The sequence below is a fragment of the Rhizophagus irregularis genome, chromosome 23 (genome assembly GCF_026210795.1).
Source record: "Rhizophagus irregularis chromosome 23, complete sequence".
NCBI classification, from domain to species: domain Eukaryota; kingdom Fungi; phylum Glomeromycota; class Glomeromycetes; order Glomerales; family Glomeraceae; genus Rhizophagus; species Rhizophagus irregularis.
Genome location: NC_089451.1, coordinates 440,637 through 461,069, shown reverse-complemented (window position 1 = coordinate 461,069; position 20,433 = coordinate 440,637). Strand labels below are relative to the sequence as shown.

The following is a 20,433-nucleotide window of genomic DNA, read 5'->3' as shown; positions in this document are numbered from 1 at the left end:
TAAAATTTAATTACTATTTAACTTTATATATTTTACAAATTCTTCCTTTATTGTTATTGTAATTTTATATTTTACACTTTGAATACAATTAGAATTAAAACTTGATCTTTTTAAGTAAAGCTTAAAATAGCTTATAAAGAGCATTAGTCCTTAGAATAATTTAAAAAATCTTAATATGCTTATTTGATTAAACTTTTTGGAAGATTATTAGTAATGTAAAATTTATAATTAAAATGTAAAAGCAATTTTACCTATTATAGTGATTTCACTGTTAAAGGAATTTTAGTAGTATGATTGATATAAAAATAGCAAGACATTAAATCATCTGTATTATTTATTAAAATATTCAAATATATATTTCTTGAATTCATACTATTTCAAATTAGTTGTTAAGTAATCTGTATATTGTTATTCTGTTAACAATTAAAATAACTGAAAAACTTTAACGTTTTAACAGATTAGCCGTTTATGACTAAATAATATAATTATATTATTTAGTCATAAACGGCTTAGATTAGGTTATTTAAGTAGGTAACAGTCTAACAATAGGTAGGTAACAGTTTAAATAAATGTTGCCTACCTATTGTTAGACTGTTACGTACTTATGACTAAATAATCTAAATAATCTAAATAATCGAAATATACCTATTTTATTTAGTTCTATGCGTCAATAATCATTTTCTAATATAATTTATGATATTGGGATTCTATGGTTGATTGGTTGTTGAATTCTATGTTGGAGGTCCGGCCTGTCTGCAATTGTTTGGATCCCAAGTTTTATGATGAAGTTTTTACCATTCTCGTCTCTTTGGTTACCTGTTAAGGATTCGAGAGTGCTTTCCTTCTCCACCTATTTTGTTATCCATCAAAATGCTAAAATATAGTAAAAAAATATCATGTCGGGTGGCGCAGTAGATCTGCGATTAATTTTGGCTGACACTATGCCTTAATTTCGGCCGATCTTTTGGGCATGTGATTTGAGGATCCAGCCTGGCGCCATGACAGTGACCTGATAGTGACCTGGTAGTTACCGTAGAACTGTCATAGAACTGTCATGGAACTGGTAGTTTGTCTGCTTGGATGCCGAATTATTATTCCCAAACATCTGGCCAAAATTGTGGAATAGTGCTGGCCGGTACTGCGCCTTACTGCGCCATAGTCACGTGATACTGTTCCGACGACAGAACACCCTCACATAGTTACGGGCTAGTGACGGGGATGTTCTGGGAAAGTTTCTGGAACCCAATATATATGCATCTGTGCCACATATTTTTTGTATCCATATATTTCCGAAATCTTCCTAACACTCTCGAGCTCCAGTCTGGTGGACAGTTGGTTAGTAGAGAATTGGAGGTGCAATATGTATTATCTTGGCCTGACCCATTTGATTACCAAAAAGTGTGCCATCATGCAACCTAATTATTGTCAGTACATGTATGCCTATTTCATGTCCGAAGTTGGAGATGCGATATGTATTATTGTGGCTGGCCCATCTATACCATACCCGAGTACATACTAGTGGTAGGGTAGTCTTCTTCCATTATTTTATATAAAGATGAAGGAAGATATCTGCTTCAGACTACCCTGGATGACATACCCGAGTACATACTAGTGATAGGGTAGGCATCTTCCAATATTTATATAATAGTTTACGAAGTTACCTACCCTGGATGACATACCCGAGTACATATCTAGGAGGATAAGTCTTCTGCCAATATTTTTGCGCACTTGCCTACCCTAGCTGTCATATATACCGGAGTATACTAGTGTTAGGGTAGTCTTCTGCCAATATTTTATATAATGATTACGCAGAAGACTACCCTAGAAAGAATGTATTTATTTGTGTCTCCGAAGTGTCCAAGAGGGGCCAGCCAACTTCGTATCTCTTTTTGGTATACCTCTATATTACGCGGAGGCTATACCATATCCGAGTACATATCTAGGAAGATGGGGGCTTCTTCCAATATTTTATATAATAATTCTGAAGTTACCCCCATCTAAAAGTATATATCCGTTTCCCTTTTATTTACGATTTGCTTACTGGGTTGCTATACGCCTCTTTTTACATCCTCCGGAAAAAATAAATTAAACATTTCCGAATTTTATAGAGATAGTATAACTTGTCGAACTAACATCATGCATACACCAACTATTTCCAACCAAACTGATCGCACCGGAACCGCCCCAGCCCTCCGCTACGACGGCGCCGGCCCCGATGAATACTTAAGTGATACAGATAGCTATAATGATAATGATTCTGATTGTGGATCAGATGATTATAATAACTACGAGTCTAATTATGGGTCCGATAATGAAGAAGCTTCCTGCGCTTCAACCAGCACTACCGAAGCTGTAAAAGAACGAAAGGTTAATGTGACATATACTCTGAGGCAAGAAAACTTCAATGGTAAATTTTCCCCTAAAGATTTGCTAAATGCCATTCGGGGGATCCTCTCATCATCGCCTAGAGATATGTCAGATGATAAAGGATCGTTGGATTGCCTCCCCATCTATTCATTCCTCTTTCCGAATGAAAAAGGCTCTAGTTTATATAACGCTTATGACCGAAGTGAAGTGGAAAATAAATTGGTTATAAAAATCGACCAAGATGCCGATCATGCCCCAAAATTTTCTGTTGCCGATGACATTTCTGAAGTTTATGGCTTACCTGGGATTCATGAATGTATTAATGGTCAAAAACCTTTAAGAGCCGTGATTGACATAGATGCTTCGCAAGAAGATATGGAGGCAACTGGTGTTAAGGCGCAAGAAGTATTCTTTCGAATCTGCCTATCTTTCATAAGAGCTTTGTATCGAATTCTTGATTGTAGCTGGGAGGATATTCTCAATGGATTAGTAATCACTACATCATCAGACCCTAGCAAGTGTAGCTACCATATTTTATACGCACCGGCTCTCCTTATCGATCATCATGAACTCAAAGCATTTACTGAATTAGTATATACCATAACCGGTGAAAAATTCGGCAAGTTCATTGATCGGAATTTGCCTGGTCACAACTTCAACCTTCGCCTAATTGGTTCGGCAAAAAAAGGTTGGGTGAAACGCATTCTCCAATTCTCTCTAGATAATGGCTGGAATGAACTCGATCACGTTAGGGTTCAACCGCCTCCTAGTTTCGGGTACTGAAGTAAGACCTGGATGCTTAGCGAAGAAAAAATAATAATCCACTAAGAATAATCGTGGGTCAGGATGTATTGCAAAAATGCGTGAACCTTGTTTTGCAAAAGCATTCTAACTATCTTAGGGATTGGACTATCGAAGAAAAAGACTCGGAAAACTTCGTATATTTCAACCGGAAAGGTCCACTAGAATGTCCACTATGTAAACGTATACATGACAAGGATCAGCGGTGGTTCGGCCATGTATGCGCTAGCAGTGGGAGGTTCATCGTAAAATGTTTTCGGCAGAATAGTGACGAGCAGGGGTAGTTTTTGAATGCGACCCATCTATTGCAGAAAAAATTCAGCAAGAAAATAAAAATTCACCGCAAGTCTCTCACAAGGTAAGAGGCCCTGGCTTCCCTAAAGCCTTCGTAAAAATGCCACCCTGGGTTAAGTATAATGAAACCCTTACAGCGACAGAAATATATGAGGAGAGATATGTAAGACCATTACCCAATGAAGGCGATATCTATGTTGGATCACCTTGGGAGACAGGAAAAACATATGTTCTAGAGCATCTTACTATATCTGATGACGTGAATTTGCTAGTATTATCCACGCGCCACTCCTATTCGAATGCAGTTACTACCAGACTTAATCTCAAATCATATTGTGATATCGATGGTAATATAAATCTACCTGATCATAAGAGGGTAGTGTGTAAGATAGAAAGCTTACATCGGATTACAAATAATTGCAAATGTAATAAAAAATGCAAATGTCTTCCAATCCAATATGACTTGTGGCTTGATGAAATAGTGTCTATAATTGCTCAAGCACAAAGTCATCTGGCAGGTCAATCGATAGAGAAGTTATATAAATTGATCCAAGACGCGAGGCGCATTATTGTAATGGATAATGACCTAACTGACCTTAACATTGAATGGATTAAGGCCCTTCGTAAGAATATACCTCTCTCTATTATCCACAATACTTACCAGCCTCAGAAAGGTAAGACATTCCGCTTGGCTCCTAATAAAGAAACAGTATTAGCTGAACTTTGGGAATGGGCTAAGCAAATGTCTTTATTACCTTTTGAGAATCGGACAAGCGTATCGCTCATCTGTCACCTTAGAAAAGATGTGCAAGGAATAGTTCGTGCTCTCAAGACTGATTTTCCAGAATTACGGATCAAGGAATACCACGGCAAGTCTGATCCGGTAGAAAAGGCTCATGACTTCAGCAACGTGGAAGAGTCGTGGAAAGACGTAGACTTAGTTGCCTATACAAGCACTTTAAAAATAGGAGTATCCTGCACTAATCCTAAGTTCAGACGGGCATTCTGTCTTTTTAATAGCTACATAGAAACAAATGCCGGGACGAATCAGATGTTATTTCGCATGCGGTATATTAAGGATTATATATGTCATATTGAGCAGAGATCTTCTAACGTCCCCATCACAGAGAAAGGTTTATTCCAATGGTTGTTGAATGCCAAACGGGAATGTCTCCCCCGGGAACTTCAGAATAGAGGAATATTTCCAGATATAGATTCTATCATCTGGAATAAAGACGTACCAACTGTTCGTTTATGGACGGCCTATATGTTGGAAAGATTCCGTTCCCAGCACTTATTTGGTTGGAGGATGGTTGATTTTCTCCGAAATGCGGGTATGGTAATTTCTGTCATCGAACTCATTCCTAAACCTGAAGATACTACGATGTCATTATCCCAAACAGTGAAGGCACGTTCCTCTACCATTAAAGCGGAGGAGATAGCAGATGTATCTAATGCTACTATTGTCGATCGTGAGACTGCCGAATTATTGGAGAATAAACCAAGGAAGACTTTAGAAGAGATGCACTCTTTAGACAGGCATCATATTGTAGAATGTTATGAGATCCCACCCGAATCATTGACTGAAGAATTCATCTCGAAATATGGAAATTTTAATCATATGAAATGGTTTAGAGCTTATAGGCAATTACGAGATGCTGGCACTGATAATGAGACGGCTGTTGAGGCTATTACCCGTAAAGATTACAGAGAGGATAGACTCACAACCGTGAGCTGAGCTGAGAGACATAGTATCTGCTTGGAGTTATTAAGGAATTGTACACCCGTTAAAGATATTGACGATAGGACACGTTATAAAGCTAGTGATGTTAAAACACGCATGGAATCCTCTGAGTCGATATCATATCTCCAGGATTTAGTACTTAAAATGGCTCGAGTATTTGATAATACAGATGCATCACGTAGTGCTAAAAAATCGGGATTAAAAACAATTCGAGCGAAACTTGGTTTGCTAAATTCGGCACTACACGCAACTTATGGGTTAAAATTTAAGGCTATGGATAAACATAGCAGACATTACCATCTAGTTGGATCATTCGATAATAATGACTCTCCTGAGTTACCACCATACCAAACAGGGAAAGAAATTTATTGGGAAAATGGTGAAGATACTCGGTATGGATATAGTAAACTTCCACCCGATGAATTATTAATGGAAAATTTTTTTGAGGGAAAACAAACCAAAGATACTCCCAGTTCTAATGTGAATACTATACTAATTGCGAAAGATATTCAAAACTTATTTGATATCGCGTAGACAGACTGTTATAAAAGCAGTGTGAATATAATACCAAGCTTCACAGATTCGAATCATACATACCATCGAGATGGGGCTTCTTCCAATATTTTATATAATAATTCCGAAGAAGCCCCCCTTTCCAAGAAATATGCCTGATACGCTTTATTTATATACTAAAAAATAGCACTATTCGACTTAATGATATAAATGAAATAATATTTTTTGCTTATTTTCCGGCAGATAATTCAGAGATGATTCCTAATGCTCCAAATTTAACGAAGTGCCTTAAGGGCCGAGCTAACCACTAATCCCCAAATAGGCCAATACCCATATCCTCATCATCCGACTCAGAAACTGGAGCTTCATAGATTCTGGGTGGCTCTGGAGCTGAGCCTCTAATTACAACCCTATCACCTAGTACTTCGACCCGGATCGAATCCGCAAATAGTTGTGAAGAAACGGGAAATAAGTATTCATGGATCAAAGCACTACGATCATACGACTCGGAAATTGGAGCTTCAGGGATTTCGGGTTGAAGACCCTCAGACTTACTTTCTGCCTCATCCGGTAATTGTGCGAATAAATCTTAGCAGAGTGGCTGGAGCAATACCCTGAATCATTATCAGTATGATATCCACAACCACTAAAAAGGCAGGGTTTTTTTTTCTGATTTTTTTCATACAATTTCCAGTGCCTATAACACCCGGTGGGGTCACAGCACTTATTTCCACAAATAGTGTTATCCTTCTTGATATGTGCGCAAGTAAAGCGAGCCATGAAAGTATTTTAGGATATAAGACCCTCTTTCACTTTTAATTTTATAATAAATATGTATTTAAATTAATCGGTATTTTAATAAGATAAATTATCTTTTTATACTAACGCTATGGATACATTAGACCAGCCGACAGAAGCCCACAAAAAAATCTACAATCCCAAATCTAATCGCATGATCATTATAAATGGGCCAGCGTATCGTAAAATATTATGTGATGGTTATATGCATTGGAAAGAAGAAAGGCTTTTAATCCCGCTTTTACATGAATTGCCGATATTAAGAAGATATCTTTCTTTCATTTCATATCGTGTCTGGAACATTGTATCGGAAAGAAGTTTACTAGCAGTGGTTAACGAAAAAATAAGCCTATTGCAGATTTTACTCAAAGCTAATTGGCACGATTTTACTTTATGTCAACTATTAAAATTATGCTGGGAGCGTGAAGAGACGAAAGCTTGGAGGAATAACGTACTCATGAAATTCCTCCATCACCCGAATTTAGCTCCTTCAAAGTATAGGCCAAGTGCTTTATATGATGCATTCACCAAGACAAATGTTTTAGGACCGGAACATATATTAGCTCTAGCGCGTGCACTTTACTAAAATGTGAATCGATACAGACAATTCGTTCATAGCCTTGGAATGGGGGTTCCATGACTATGTATTTTTTTCGCATATCCCATCTACCCGCAATTTTCAAATATATATAAAACATATCTCGGCCAGAGCTCGTGGCCTCTGCATAAGTTATAATATTCTTTTCCCTTTCCCTAACCTTCCGATAGTTTTCACCGACCATGGATGTCAGAACAATTATTTATTTTTTCGAATTGAACTTTCTCCGCATAGTATATACCAAACAACCTAGGTATAACCAAATATCCTACATATTACCAAATAATAACATGGCTGGCATCGCTACTAGATATGTAACAGAAAACGAGCTCAATAACGAGATGAGTATCGAAGAGCTTAGTCGACACGCACTGGCGTTAGACATCCTTTTGACGGATAAAACTAAGAGGGATCAGGCACAATGTCGTTTCAAGAAAGGATACAACTTTAGCGAAAAACAGGTATTTGCATTAATTCCTAAGCAGACGGCTGGTCGGAAAAAAGAAGGAGCCGTTTCCAATACTCCTGATACCACTCAGGAAATAGAACCAGAAAAGGGAACAGTGAATGTGTGTCAAATTTCACTGAAAGAGACTATTAGAGATTTGGCCGAGCGTATTATCCGAGATAATATTAGCGAAAAAGAGGTAGAAGTTATAGCCAAGGCCTTATCTGGAATGGCCTCTAATGCCAGCGCTGGCCTATCACGCCTCACTAGACTTCGAAGAGAACTGAAAGCCCTCGGAGCCTCAAAAAAAATTATCTCGGCTACATTTATTCCAGACATAACTTGTTCGGCTAATAAAATTCAAAAGGAGAATAGATTGTTACGTGAGAATGAAGGGATCTATTATCCAGACCACTTCTCATTAGAATCGGTTAAGGAAAGACTGGATTCATATGTTGTGTCAAATATACCCGATAAACAAGCCCTAGCCGATGTAATAATAATGCTTTGTATTCGCCCTGGCGAAATTAAAGACTTGCACATATTCAATGGAAACGTAACTGGGTATAGGAAAAATCGAGATCAATAAGACATTCCTCGAGTATTTAGATCACTAGAGAAGAATGAGGAACGGGCGAAGCAATTGCTTATATGGATTCAGGAAGCAATTTCTTCTGGACAGTTACGAGACCCAGGAAAGCCAGGCGTATTATGGTTCAATACATTCCTAAAAAAAGATGAATTTCTCCCTGAAATAGGTAAACCGCTACTCCCTAGTTCTTTGCGCAAATTAGGGGCGGTATTTGCAGTTGTATCGCATGGTTCAAAGAATTTATCAGAGGCTATGACTATCGCTAGTGAAGCACTTCGCCACAGTGCAGACAACCATGTCTCCCCTGCAAAAAACTATACTATAGTCAATTACAGGCCCCGTGGGGTACCTTATGATCAGGCAAAAGCATTCGAGTTCTTTGACGAAAACTAATCACATATAAGGGTTAGATGATTAGGATCGGAAGAGCGTTACCTTCGGTAACCCCTGGTATCATTTATTAATTTTATTTTTTCGCCCAGGCAAGATATAGCATATATAAAGTATCGTAAAAATGGTAACCGACCAAAACCACTCATCCGATAGTACACCCATTGAGCAGGAAGTGTCCAGATATGAGAAAATTGCTAAGCGGATTGCAGATATGGATAGTGCGCTTTCTGAAAAGATGGGGGCACTGGATGAAAAAATGGATAACTACTATTCTGAGTATAAAAAGTCAGTAAAAAGACTGGAAAGAGATGTAGGATCCTTAGAAGATGGATTGGAAAATCTGGACGAATATGTAGTGGAAGATCTGGATGAATGTGTGGATAGGGAAACTGTGGTCGACTTAATTCATGAAATAGTTCCCTCGCTTATTGGTAAAAAAGGGTCAAGAGGCGCTGTGTTAAGAAAGAGCGAGGATATCCCTCATAAGCAACGAAGGAAGGCACGACCGAGAAAGGTTAAGCAGATTGTAGTTTGAAGTGGGTCGAGTCAGACACTTTGCATATTTTTTCAGTCAAAGTTATTAAGTTTAGCATATAAATAATCAAAATGGAAAGTGATCAAAAGCATCTAACAGCCTTAACCAATATCCCGCCCAAGTCTACTTCATCTGAGAGTAGTTCATCTGAATCAAACTCATCCGAGTCTGGCTCATCATCTGAGACTAGTTCATCCGAATCTAGTTTGTCATCTGGTAGTTCGACTGAATCTAGTTCCTCATCCGAGACTAGCTCATCTGAATCTGGTTCATCTGATTCTGATATTGATGAAATAGTAAAGATGATTAAGCATCAAAGGATTCGGAAACAGATCTAGAAGCGTCAAGCCCAAAGGAAAGATCAGGAGAAAAATACATATAATAAAAATAAGGTAATTAGCTATCCGATAAATGGGAGTCCAGAGCGATGATAGAGGTTTATTTTTTATTTTGAATATTATATACCATAATAAAAATGATTATTGTGAATTGTATAGTCAAAGAAAATATCCTTGTTAAGGCATCAATCGATACGTCCACTGATGTAAATTACATTAGCCAAAAACATATTGGTGAATTAGGAATTACATATCACAGTGAAAGCAATAGAATTGTAACTCCAGATACATCCTATTCCACATTAGGAAAGGTCAATCTGCATATCGGCTTTAATGATGGTGAGAAATATAAAACCACACCCAGTGAATTCATAGTTGCTGGACCAGATTGGCCTGATTATTTTCCTGACTTAGTATTGGGAATGCCATGGTTACAAGAAAATGGTGTAAATTTTGATATGCATAATTCATTACTAACTATAGATGATAATTTTACGATCCCATTCGAAAAAGTAGACTATATTTCAACATTATCTGATAGTCAAATCCGAACTATGACTGATTTTTCCAGTCCAACCTATAGTCCGGAGTGATCGTGTATTACTAGCCTTATTTTTTCCGATCGAAAAGTATTCTAACTATATAAATAAAACAATGCATACAGACAATTTACTTGATCTTCTTCCGCCGGAGATAATATCATTTATTCTAAAGTATCTTCCAGAACAGGAACTAAAGAATTCTCGCAGTATAAATGATATATGGGAAAGAGAAGTGAATCATGAACAATCCAAAAGACTGAAATTTTTATTTTGGGGAATAGTTCAAGGCAATTATACGGTAAAGGAATATTATTTGAAACTGAAAGAGTGGAATTTAAGCAAAGACTATCCAGAATGGCTTCTTAAAAATCTATTCTTCAGAGAATTATCACCTGAAGATATATTAAAAGTTCGTTTGGATGGGTTACAAGCACTTGCGTTAGATGACATAGTGGAAAGGCTTAGTCTGGAGCAGTAATTTACCAGTGAACTAGGCTCGGCTAATTTTATTTTTTCGTTTAAATATACAACATATAACATGCACTATGTATGGCGCAATCAAGCATCTTTTATTTACCAGAACTATTAGAACAGATTTTACATTTCTTATTGATAGATAAATCCCTCTATCCCGCTCTATATGTATCCCGATTGTGGTGCAGATGCGGTGCCCCTATTCTGTGGAAGCGTATCGAATTGAGAGGGAAAGACTTATATCCTGGACAATCTCTTCCAAATGATTATAAAAATTACTGTGCAAAGGATCACCCTCGATTAAATAAATTCATAAGGATAGAACGTGCAAAGGATCTCTCTCGATTGAAAAAATTCATAAAGTTAGTACGGAGGAAGAAAACGCCAGTTTATTGCTCAAATGTAACTCATCTCGAAGTATCATACTACCATTCACTTTCAGATAAAAAAATCATAAGCATTGTACATTCATGCCCAAATATAACCCACTTGAGTTTCATAAATAGCATAGCATTTAGTAATAGAGCATTAGAACTGATAGCGAGTTCATACCCGAATCTGAAGTATCTCAATCTATGCATTGGTCGACCAGGTGGCTTTAGTACTCGAGAAGTAGATGGCAGTGGTCTATGGAGAATCGTGAAGTCATGCCATAGATTAGAATATCTAAATATCTCTAATCGTAGAGAATATTCTGAAACATCAATTTGTAATGTTATTCGTTCTTGCCCAAGGCTCCAGCAACTCGACCTTAGCTTTTGTAATATTACTGATATAACTATTAAAGAAATTGCTGGTTCATGTCTTAATTTAAAATACCTCAATTTGGAAGGGTGTAATAATATTAGCAAAGAGGTCGTAGATCAGCTGGTTTCCTCGCTTAGTCCAAATATCCATGTTGAGAATTTCGTGCCGATTCGGGTACATCCCCTAGATCCGATCCATCAACTCGCAAGGCAACTGGGAATACCACATAATACACCAAGAGATGTTGCATCCTTAAAAAATTTTATCAACGACGAATTATCAAGGAGATTGAGTGAACGCCGTATTCTAGCTAGACCATCGCTCCAGAGTGGTGGTCGGTTATATAACACCCGGTATAGTGTTGATAACTCCAATATATCTATGACTGTGGACTCTGGTGCCGATCACTCCACTATAGCTATAATCAGACAAGCGCCAAGGAATTATTCGGTAGCATTACTCGACGATCAAGCAGAATGGTGAAACTCTACTGATCTTACTAATCCGGAGCGGTGATCTTCAGCTCAGAAGAATTTGCTGGGCCATGCACAGCGCCTTCGGTCAGATTGTGCGACAAAAAATATAGATTAGCTTACCTGTTCTAGACATGGGCACTGATCGGTGTTAGCTGAATTTTTGACGAATATTTCGTGCAATTGCTGAGGAGAGAGCTTCGGAAATAATGGAAGCCCCTCTCCAGTAAACATAATTTTCTTTACCCACATTTCACCATATTTCGGTAATATCACACCTGGATCATCTTCTAAGGGACCGTGAAATTCCTCAAGCTTTTGGGGTTGTGCTCTTACATTCTCATCAATTTCTTCTGCCCTTTCTTGATTAGAATAACCAATAATACCGAGTTCATTCTGAATTGCTATTATGTCCTCTTCCAGGTATAAAAGCAAATCAAATAATCTAATTGGTTTATCCGAAGAGGCTTTATCCCTTCTAAGTTCCACTTCTAGAACAGGATTACCATCAATGTTGAGTTTCTCCTGTATCGGAATTAAATCCCCTACCAATTCTAACAACAGCTTGTAAGAATCGGCAAGTATTTTCCCCATGAGCTCGGAATCTGGAGGCACTACTAATTCATTTGCATTGCCAGGGCCAATAGCGAGTTTCTCCTGAATAGCTATTATATCCTTCTTCTTATATAAAAACAGTCCATAAAACTGAGCAAGCGTTTCGGGATTATTATTTGCCATGATTGCTATAATAAAGTAATATATTTAATGCGGAAAATTTAGCGAAGCGCCTTAAGGGCCGAGTCCGGAATACTGATCATCAACCCGGATCACTTCGTTCGAAAGAAGATTTTGCTGGGCCATAGATTTCTGTGCAATGATGTAATGGCCGATCACACGGTCAGTCTGTGAAACATTATTTTTTTTTGCATATATATTCGAAAAAGAAAACATACTAACCAGTACCTATATTTTTTCCCAAACAAATGTGAGAAAATGTGAAGGGAGGTCTAGTTGCCTACCGTAAAAGTAAATACTGACGGCAAAAGCATATGTTATGAAAGGCTGAGGACTTTGGAATTTCGAGATCGCCAGGCGTAAAACCAACTATGTCTTTCCGGTAGATCTACATGTGAAAAGGTAAGAGGATTCCGTTTACATGTGCTTTCATAGAGCTCTTGGCATCATACGACAATGCTAATCACTATTCTTATCTCCTTAACTTCGGCTTGGCGCTCTTTTTTCCCAGCAAGATATAAAGCATGTAGAGGTATGTGGAAGTTCAGCCAACTTTCCGCAAAAAACATTCCCGTAAAATAACGCAAAATAAGGTATGTATATGCTAGAAGTTATGTATGTATGGGAGCGAGTTTTCTCACTATGGACCTTGTATTTAGGAAAGCAAGATGTCCGATAAGACCAAGGAATCTGATAAGACCAAGACTCCTGACAAGCTTGACAAGTTTCTCGCTGGTGGGGATATTACTCTCAACTGTCTCATTTCTGACGAGGGAGTGAACGATATTTTCGAAGTAACGATATCTAACGCTAACAACAATAGAGTCTCTTCTCTCGCGGAGGCAATCAGAACCCGTCGTCTAGATCGATTTCAAGATATAGATTCGGCCAATTTGGCTTTATATAGGGTCGCATTTATAGCTGATAGTGTCATAATCAACAGCTTAAGAAACATCAGTGAATTTGAAGTAGAAGGTGCAATAAGAATGGAACCGCAAGACACCATTTTTACTCATTTTCCTATACAACCCCAACGTATCTTTGGTGGTGAAAATGGAATCAATGTTATCGTGTACCCTCCCGCTGAAAGGGTGCCGGAGGTACTAAGCAAAGATAATTAGATTTTTTTATCTATATTTCATTAGCGATAGGCCTGAGCCATGAAGTATAGTCTCATTTTTTATGTAATGTAGGCCGGCTATCGGCAACTATTTTATTTCATAAATAAAGTATTATTTTATCGAACGTATATGAGAAAGGGTCACGTGCGATGATGCAATGCCTGTGCTACATAAAAACCTATATTAACGCCCAGTATTTTCTTTTCCGAACAGAAATAAATTTTTATCTTACTCCGGAAAGTAACACTATTTTTTTGTCCGAGCCAAATATCCCTATAAAAACGTAACACTATGTCTTCTGAAACCAGTACACCTTATACTCCAGCTTCCACTTCTATCTCTGTTGCTGGAAATGAGACGGTCTCGCTGGCTGACGAAATTAAAAAATATGACACGGCCAAGCTTATAGAATTTTTGCAGGGACAGGGCTTAGGTCTTAGTGAGACGGCTATCAAAATTTTAGAAGAGGAAGAGATTAATGGTTCGAACTTCCTTGACATGACCAAGCAAGATTTTCAAGAATATGGCATGAAAGGAGGACCTTCTATGACCCTCGTGAAGTTCGCTAAGGAGTGCAAGGAGAAAAAGTTGAGGTCGTTCTCCTCGTACAAGACTAAGAAAGAGTTGAGTGAGGTGTTGCGCAAGTATGGGATCGATAGCAATGAAATAACAAAAATTCCGCCCTTTGAGCCAGAGCCTGTGGAAATTGACGATGAAGACGAGGAGCTGGAGCAGTGTATAACAGAGATAAAACGTAGGATGGGAATTATAGGTTCTGCAACTGGTAGGAATGAGGCTGTGCGTTGCGAGTATATTTCCCCAATATTATATGCATCCATCTATATCGCCAAAAGAATCACTAAGAAAGGAATTACCATGGACCCCCAGTTCGAAGTCGTAGGCGAAGAAGCATCTGGCCGAGTCGATTACGTAATCAAGAAAGTCATAGATGTCATCAATGAGGAGTTGATAGCCATAACCGAGGGAAAACAAAAGGATTTGGTGGCGGGATTCATGCAGAACATAATGCAACTCGAAAGCTCTCACCATACAAACACGAGAAAAAGGAAAGCATCCGTGGCATTCGATGATGAGTTTGACTATCTCTATGGGATCGTGACTACGGGTAGAGATTTTCAGTCCTTTGTGTGATTTTTTTATCCATCATTCGTATATACTAACTTGTGCCTTTTTTGTTTAGCCTCTGACTGGTACTTCCTCATGTACATACCGGAAAGGATCTATTGCTCGAAAGACGACTATCACATAGCACTTAACGAGAAAATAATGAAAGATGATGCGGAACTTCGCCGTGGTGTTAAAAAGGTTATGGGGGTAATCGTTGGCTTGTTGAAGGATAGGGTCGAAGTTGATGATTCTCCGGATAGTAAGAGAGCAAGGACAAAAAAATTTATTAAGGAATAATTTTCTTGTATATTAGCAATAGAGTCATGTACGGGCAAAGTCCCGATCCTTTGTATTTATTTTTCGCATGTATTAATAAAAAATTTTTTCTTGGCAAAAGTGACCTGCGTTCCAAATTGGAACGGACACGTGATCTTTTATTATTTAATTTGAATATTTAGTGTACTAAACAAGTGTTATCAATCATGTCAAACGCACAATCTATTGATTCATTAAGAGAGGTAAATGCTAGGCTCTTAGTTGAGATTTCCGAACTCAGGAAGAAGTTTGCAGAGGTTGAGGCTGAGAATGCGAAGCTGAAGCAGATTATTGAGGAAAATGCCAGGCGTGATGCTAGAGTTGAGGAATTAGAGCAAAAAAATACGGAGCTTGAGGCCAGACTCGCGATAGTGGAACAGGGTTCCTTGGTAGTGGATGATCAGCTACATAAAGAAGCAATATCAAAGAGGTTTGTAGAGCAAACCGTATCAGATGTTGATTTATCCAGCTCTGTGACAGACCAGCGAAATAATGATGATGCCAAGACATCGGAGGAAAAGGAGATGGATGCCAAAGACTCATCCTCCGTTACTTCAGACATGACTCACTGTGAGGAGGACCCCTCCATGACTAGTGCTGAACTTGTAACTCTTCCAGAACAGGTAGTCAAAGAATCGATTCCAGCCTGTAAGTCAGTTACCTCTAGTAACAAATCATCTGCTGGGACATCGCCAGTAAAATCACCTATGGCGGACAAACAGGTTCTGGCTTCTGAGAACACAGAGACAGAGTGTCAAAAAATTCCTTATAATCAAAAAGTGGAGCAAGATTTGAGGCGGGAGCTATCCTCCACTGAAGTTGGTGATGGTAAGATTAATAAGGCGTTTGATATTCAGATTCCTGAACTCTCTTTAGAAGCAATTCTGATAGGATCTAGTGAAGTTACGGCACAGAATATAGTTGATCTATTTAGAGTAGCAATGAAGCTTAGACGTAAGGAGATTTTATGCTGGTATTGTTACTATAAAGCATATGAGGATCGAGTCAGGGATGTTAAGTCTAAGAATGGTGTTGATGACAAATCAGCAAGAACATTGGTGTACAGCGAAATCAAACCCCTTCTTCCTGACATTACTGATGTAAACTTGCGTAAAATAACTTTCAGAGCTAAAAAAATCTATATATTGTTTGATGGGATAGGAATAAATAGAATCCAAATAATTAGCTGTAGCGCAAGTGCCATCTCGAATTTATATGATAATCAGATCCAGGACATTATAGATGATTTCCCCAAAAAAGCTACTAATACAGATGATGAAGACTCCGTTCCAAATTGGAACAGACACGTGACTTTGAAAACCAATAAGACTGAGATACAAGCGGATCCCTTGGGAGTAAGTACATCGGCAAATGTATTATCTACATCCCAATCTAAGCCAACTTATGACCGATCCTATTTTAGAAACAAGACATTGGATCAATATCCTAATTTATGTAGGGAATTTAGTAGTGAAAATTTCGATTATTATGGCATTACTGGCGAGACATCATGCCCGTTATGCAGTTTAGATCATGATGATGAGGAAAGCATAGAAGGTAGGTATAAATCCGGATCTTATTTTATTAAATGTGAACAGCGCGAAATTGAGTTAACTGCATAGTCTCATTACCCCTTTGACCCTTTCTTACATCATAGATACTTCGAAAGATGATCCCGCCTCTAATTATTTTTTTTGGAAATATGATAAGAAATATTAGACAGCTTTCTATCCGGGAATTTAAATTGATCTGTGATCATAGAAAAAAGGAAACATGAGCAAATCCAATAAAATATTAACTCCTGAATACCTGGATTGGCATGCCAAATTAACTGGGTTACCAAGTGTTTTGACAGATAGGATTCGGTCCAGCTTATACAAAAAATATAAAAAAGAAACTGGGTATGAGCCATGGCAATTATCAGAAGATCGCCTCATAAATTCAAAGCCAGAAAACAAAGTATCCAATTTATCTTTTCCCTCCTCCGGTGAGCAATGTGAAGAAAAAGGGTCTATCACTGTTGAAGCCAAACCTGATCCAGAATTAATTATCAAATCTGTCTTAGAGCACTTCCCATACTTGAAATTCGGAAATAGTCTCAGAGGGATTGATAATTATGATTTTACATCACTTCAGCCGTGGAGCTCACCATGTCCTATTTGCGATGGAAAACATGGGAATTATGGGTTACATGGCTCATGGTACTGCGAAAATGGGAATCGGCTCCCTTATGATCCTGAATTAGCGAAGTTCTATTCTCAAGATAAGTTGGAATATTGTCTTACCTGCAACACTTCAAGCAATAAATTCAAGTTCGCAATCGTAGCATAGAGCTAATCTTGCATTTGTATTTCTTTTTTTCATCACTCATACCGTTCACGCTTATCACCTCGGCACGATCTCGAAGTTTCTAGCACTTTTTAGAAGTCTGTTGCGTAAACTGATCAACTGATGAGTCATCGATCTGTACGACATTAATCTCTTATGAAAACCCCTACAAACCCATCAGGAACGTCACGTGCACACACATAAATACGCGTCGATCCTACTTTAATGCACTAACACGTGATCATATTACAATTGTTACAATTGACTCCTGATGTGTCCGTACTCCGTAGGGGTAACCTCTCTTATATAGACCGTTCGCGATAATCAATTTTCTTACATAGCCATTCGTACTACGATTTTTTCCAGTATAAAAACGAACTGCCATGACTTCTGTAACACTAAACTTCTTGGTTGCTGGAGAAGATCCTTACGAAAAAACTTTACCGGTCGATATTGATATTAATAAGAATATTGGTGCCCTTAAGAAAGCTATTAAGAATGATATTGGTGAAAGCGTGTCGGCGAGGGATCTTAAATTGTTTAGAGTCGATATCCCCCTCGGAAGTACCAGAGACGAGGATGACGTTGCGATGCTTAAAACTGGTGAATTTAGGGTTGGTCTGGAAATGAATAACAACTTACAAAAAATTAGTGATCATTTTAGTACGCAACCAGATGACACAAGCCTACACATTCTAGTGCAACTTCCTACTGTTGGTAAGCGAGTCAGCTATACAAACTCATTGCTTCATTCTGCTAATAATGTAAACCTTATACCTCTTTCATGGCTGTATTATTTTCAGGTTGCGTAAGAGCTCATTCACTCTCCCCTTCTGATGAAGATTTCGACACGGCAAAACGGCGAAAGATTTTGGAAGGTTACTTTTTTTCATCCTTTTCAGTGATATCATGTTATCGAAAATATATTTTGTGCTTTCTCACTACTCTTTTCCTCTCATCACAGAGTATCATACGACTGTTGCACGTGGCCTTGAAGGGAATAGCCCCTCGGTTGCAGCTAATCCTGAAAATTTCTTTAGAACTCAAGAAACGGACCCAATCCTCAACGGTCGACCATTGTGTAACACTGGTCCTCCTATCACTCTTTACAATAAAGTCTTTAGCAAATTCCTTGATGATTTTAGTAATGTAAACCTAAAAATACCTTCCGATTTTTTGAGTTGGACCGAAGAACTTATTCTTGCAGCAACGAATGGCTATGGTGATGAGGAGGAGCGTAATGAAGCTATAAGAGGGAAATTTTCAGAGAAATTTAGCACAATGTTGTTAATTGAGTACGGGAAAAAAAAGCAAAAGTGCAAGAGTGATGGGATGATTGTAACTGAAGTAAACCTAATAAACGCTTACTTAGGGATATTGGAAGGGAAAAATGAGATTGGAACGGCTAAAAATGATCCCACAATCCAAGGAGCGATATATTATAGAGACTACTGGTCCCAGAGTAATGTACGTTTATATTTTAATCCTTTGGTTAATGCAGTGCAAATTAATTTGCTCATGTGCTCATGTGATAATTCCTATCTTCCCAAGGTTGACCAAATCCGAGATTTTTGTTGCGTGCCAACTTTCATTATCGGTATGGTTGGTCCGTGGTTTTGTATTCTCGGGGGTGTCTTTCTTAGTAGAGTAGTCATTCAACCATTGACGGATTTCATTCCTCTCACAATAAATTTACGAGTTTCTGATCAAGTGAAACGAATTTCTCGACTTTTTTATTCGCTATTACTTGCAATTAAAGAGCTCAGAGAATTTTACCACAATCTGAAACAGGAGGAGACTGAGACCGAACAGAGATTTTTTCCTTGTATTCGACATTATAAAATTGGAGAAATTGTTCATCACTTCACCTACTTATGCGGACTGTTGGATGATCATACAAGAACTATCTGGAAGGCTAAAAGAGCAGATGGAAAATTGATTGTTGTAAAATTTGCTTCCAAATATAATATTCAAGGGCACAATATCTGTGCAGAACATAATCTCGCGCCACAATTGCTATATTCCAGTGATGATGAAGAAGTAAAGGCTCTTGGTGGATTTAAGATGGTTATCATGGAATATATTTGTGGTATTCCACTTGACCAAAAATACCTAAAGGACGAGATCAAGCCTCAGTCTTGCGTTTCTATTATTGAAGATGTGAAGAAGGCTATTGACCTTCTACATGAAAAGGATTTCGTGTTTGGAGATCTTCGCGCTCCAAACGTTCTTATTGTCGACACAAATGATGGTCAGCGGGCGGTTCTCGTTGACTTCGATTGGTGTGGAAAGGACAAGTTGGATGAGTATCCATCATCAATGAATAAGAAAATACAGTGGCCTATCGGAGCAGAACCGTGCGCCTTGCTACAAAAAGAACACGATCTTTATTGGATTACTACGTTGTTGACGGATTATTTAAGGTATATTTTCCTCTCATTTAGTAAACTTGCATAATTTTATTGACTTGGTTCATATTTACTTCAGCCGATATACATATAGAATTCCTTCTGGATTAGGAAATCCTTCTGGATCAGGAATTTCTTCTGGATCAGGAATTTCTTCTGGATCAGGAATGTCTTTCGGGTCAGGAATGTCTTTCGGGTCAAGAATGTCTTTTGTTCAAGATGATAATGATTAATAAGATTGTTACGAGATTACGATACACTGCATATGTGAATCTCAAATATATAGGCATGATTATTGCATGAACATATATAGTTAGTAATAGAGAAATGTTATATATCCAGAATTCTTATATCTATTTCAATATTGCAAATAAAAAAATTGAAATAAATTGTTCGACCATTGGTCAGAATGTCGCCGGTGCCGAAGAATAGGGGCTGTGCGACATGTGAATCGCATATATATATATATATTCGCATGATTTTTTTTCAACTTGATTTGCATTTATTTTTGCGTCATGTCTCTTCCTGGTTCACGCTAATATCATATTAACAAAACAATGTTCGGGTATGGATATTTTTGCCGGCAATCATTATTTCGCATATGAGATTGGGGACATCTATTACATGTATTTTGTGTAACTCTTGATAATAAAGGGTCCTTTTAGGACTGGCTACGGCCATTTTTGATTTTTTATTTGTAAAGTAGTGTGACACTAATGTCACGGCTCTCAGAGCAAAAAT

At 38.0% G+C, this 20,433-nt stretch overlaps 12 protein-coding genes across 12 annotated transcripts; 11 read left to right on the top strand and 1 right to left on the bottom strand.

Annotated features, from left to right (window-relative positions):
• Positions 1 to 4,984: 4,984 nt before the first annotated feature.
• On the top strand, positions 4,985 to 5,740 carry OCT59_015079 (uncharacterized protein; the record flags this gene model as incomplete). Its single annotated transcript, XM_066139755.1, has 2 exons — positions 4,985 to 5,159; positions 5,256 to 5,740. The coding sequence occupies 2 exons, from the start codon at positions 4,985 to 4,987 to the stop codon at positions 5,738 to 5,740; spliced, it is 660 nt and encodes a 219-aa protein (XP_066002601.1).
• Positions 5,741 to 6,608: 868 nt separating this feature from the next.
• On the top strand, positions 6,609 to 7,103 carry OCT59_015078 (uncharacterized protein; the record flags this gene model as incomplete). Its single annotated transcript, XM_025324372.2, has 1 exon — positions 6,609 to 7,103. One exon carries the CDS (start codon positions 6,609 to 6,611, stop codon positions 7,101 to 7,103), a length of 495 nt encoding a protein of 164 aa, XP_025186549.2.
• Positions 7,104 to 7,405: 302 nt separating this feature from the next.
• On the top strand, positions 7,406 to 8,548 carry OCT59_015077 (uncharacterized protein; the record flags this gene model as incomplete). The annotated part of the gene is made up of 2 exons (XM_066139754.1): positions 7,406 to 8,119; positions 8,225 to 8,548. The coding sequence occupies 2 exons, from the start codon at positions 7,406 to 7,408 to the stop codon at positions 8,546 to 8,548; spliced, it is 1,038 nt and encodes a 345-aa protein (XP_066002600.1).
• A 121-nt stretch (positions 8,549 to 8,669) lies between these two features.
• Positions 8,670 to 9,083, top strand: OCT59_015076 (uncharacterized protein; the record flags this gene model as incomplete). Its single annotated transcript, XM_066139753.1, has 1 exon — positions 8,670 to 9,083. One exon carries the CDS (start codon positions 8,670 to 8,672, stop codon positions 9,081 to 9,083), a length of 414 nt encoding a protein of 137 aa, XP_066002599.1.
• A 71-nt stretch (positions 9,084 to 9,154) lies between these two features.
• On the top strand, positions 9,155 to 9,421 carry OCT59_015075 (uncharacterized protein; the record flags this gene model as incomplete). The annotated part of the gene is made up of 1 exon (XM_066139752.1): positions 9,155 to 9,421. The coding sequence occupies one exon, from the start codon at positions 9,155 to 9,157 to the stop codon at positions 9,419 to 9,421; it is 267 nt and encodes an 88-aa protein (XP_066002598.1).
• A 137-nt stretch (positions 9,422 to 9,558) lies between these two features.
• On the top strand, positions 9,559 to 10,014 carry OCT59_015074 (uncharacterized protein; the record flags this gene model as incomplete). Its single annotated transcript, XM_066139751.1, has 1 exon — positions 9,559 to 10,014. One exon carries the CDS (start codon positions 9,559 to 9,561, stop codon positions 10,012 to 10,014), a length of 456 nt encoding a protein of 151 aa, XP_066002597.1.
• Positions 10,015 to 10,075: 61 nt separating this feature from the next.
• OCT59_015073 (uncharacterized protein) lies at positions 10,076 to 11,667 on the top strand (the record flags this gene model as incomplete). Its single annotated transcript, XM_066139750.1, has 2 exons — positions 10,076 to 10,437; positions 10,626 to 11,667. The coding sequence occupies 2 exons, from the start codon at positions 10,076 to 10,078 to the stop codon at positions 11,665 to 11,667; spliced, it is 1,404 nt and encodes a 467-aa protein (XP_066002596.1).
• Positions 11,668 to 11,771: 104 nt separating this feature from the next.
• OCT59_015072 (uncharacterized protein) lies at positions 11,772 to 12,395 on the bottom strand (the record flags this gene model as incomplete). The annotated part of the gene is made up of 1 exon (XM_066139749.1): positions 11,772 to 12,395. The coding sequence occupies one exon, from the start codon at positions 12,393 to 12,395 to the stop codon at positions 11,772 to 11,774; it is 624 nt and encodes a 207-aa protein (XP_066002595.1).
• Positions 12,396 to 14,734: 2,339 nt separating this feature from the next.
• On the top strand, positions 14,735 to 14,938 carry OCT59_015071 (uncharacterized protein; the record flags this gene model as incomplete). The annotated part of the gene is made up of 1 exon (XM_025313815.2): positions 14,735 to 14,938. One exon carries the CDS (start codon positions 14,735 to 14,737, stop codon positions 14,936 to 14,938), a length of 204 nt encoding a protein of 67 aa, XP_025186555.2.
• A 185-nt stretch (positions 14,939 to 15,123) lies between these two features.
• Positions 15,124 to 16,578, top strand: OCT59_015070 (uncharacterized protein; the record flags this gene model as incomplete). The annotated part of the gene is made up of 1 exon (XM_025331519.1): positions 15,124 to 16,578. One exon carries the CDS (start codon positions 15,124 to 15,126, stop codon positions 16,576 to 16,578), a length of 1,455 nt encoding a protein of 484 aa, XP_025186556.1.
• A 151-nt stretch (positions 16,579 to 16,729) lies between these two features.
• Positions 16,730 to 17,287, top strand: OCT59_015069 (uncharacterized protein; the record flags this gene model as incomplete). The annotated part of the gene is made up of 1 exon (XM_025331520.1): positions 16,730 to 17,287. The coding sequence occupies one exon, from the start codon at positions 16,730 to 16,732 to the stop codon at positions 17,285 to 17,287; it is 558 nt and encodes a 185-aa protein (XP_025186557.1).
• A 380-nt stretch (positions 17,288 to 17,667) lies between these two features.
• On the top strand, positions 17,668 to 19,925 carry OCT59_015068 (uncharacterized protein; the record flags this gene model as incomplete). Its single annotated transcript, XM_066139747.1, has 4 exons — positions 17,668 to 18,001; positions 18,088 to 18,162; positions 18,249 to 19,707; positions 19,772 to 19,925. The coding sequence occupies 4 exons, from the start codon at positions 17,668 to 17,670 to the stop codon at positions 19,923 to 19,925; spliced, it is 2,022 nt and encodes a 673-aa protein (XP_066002594.1).
• Positions 19,926 to 20,433: the final 508 nt, after the last annotated feature.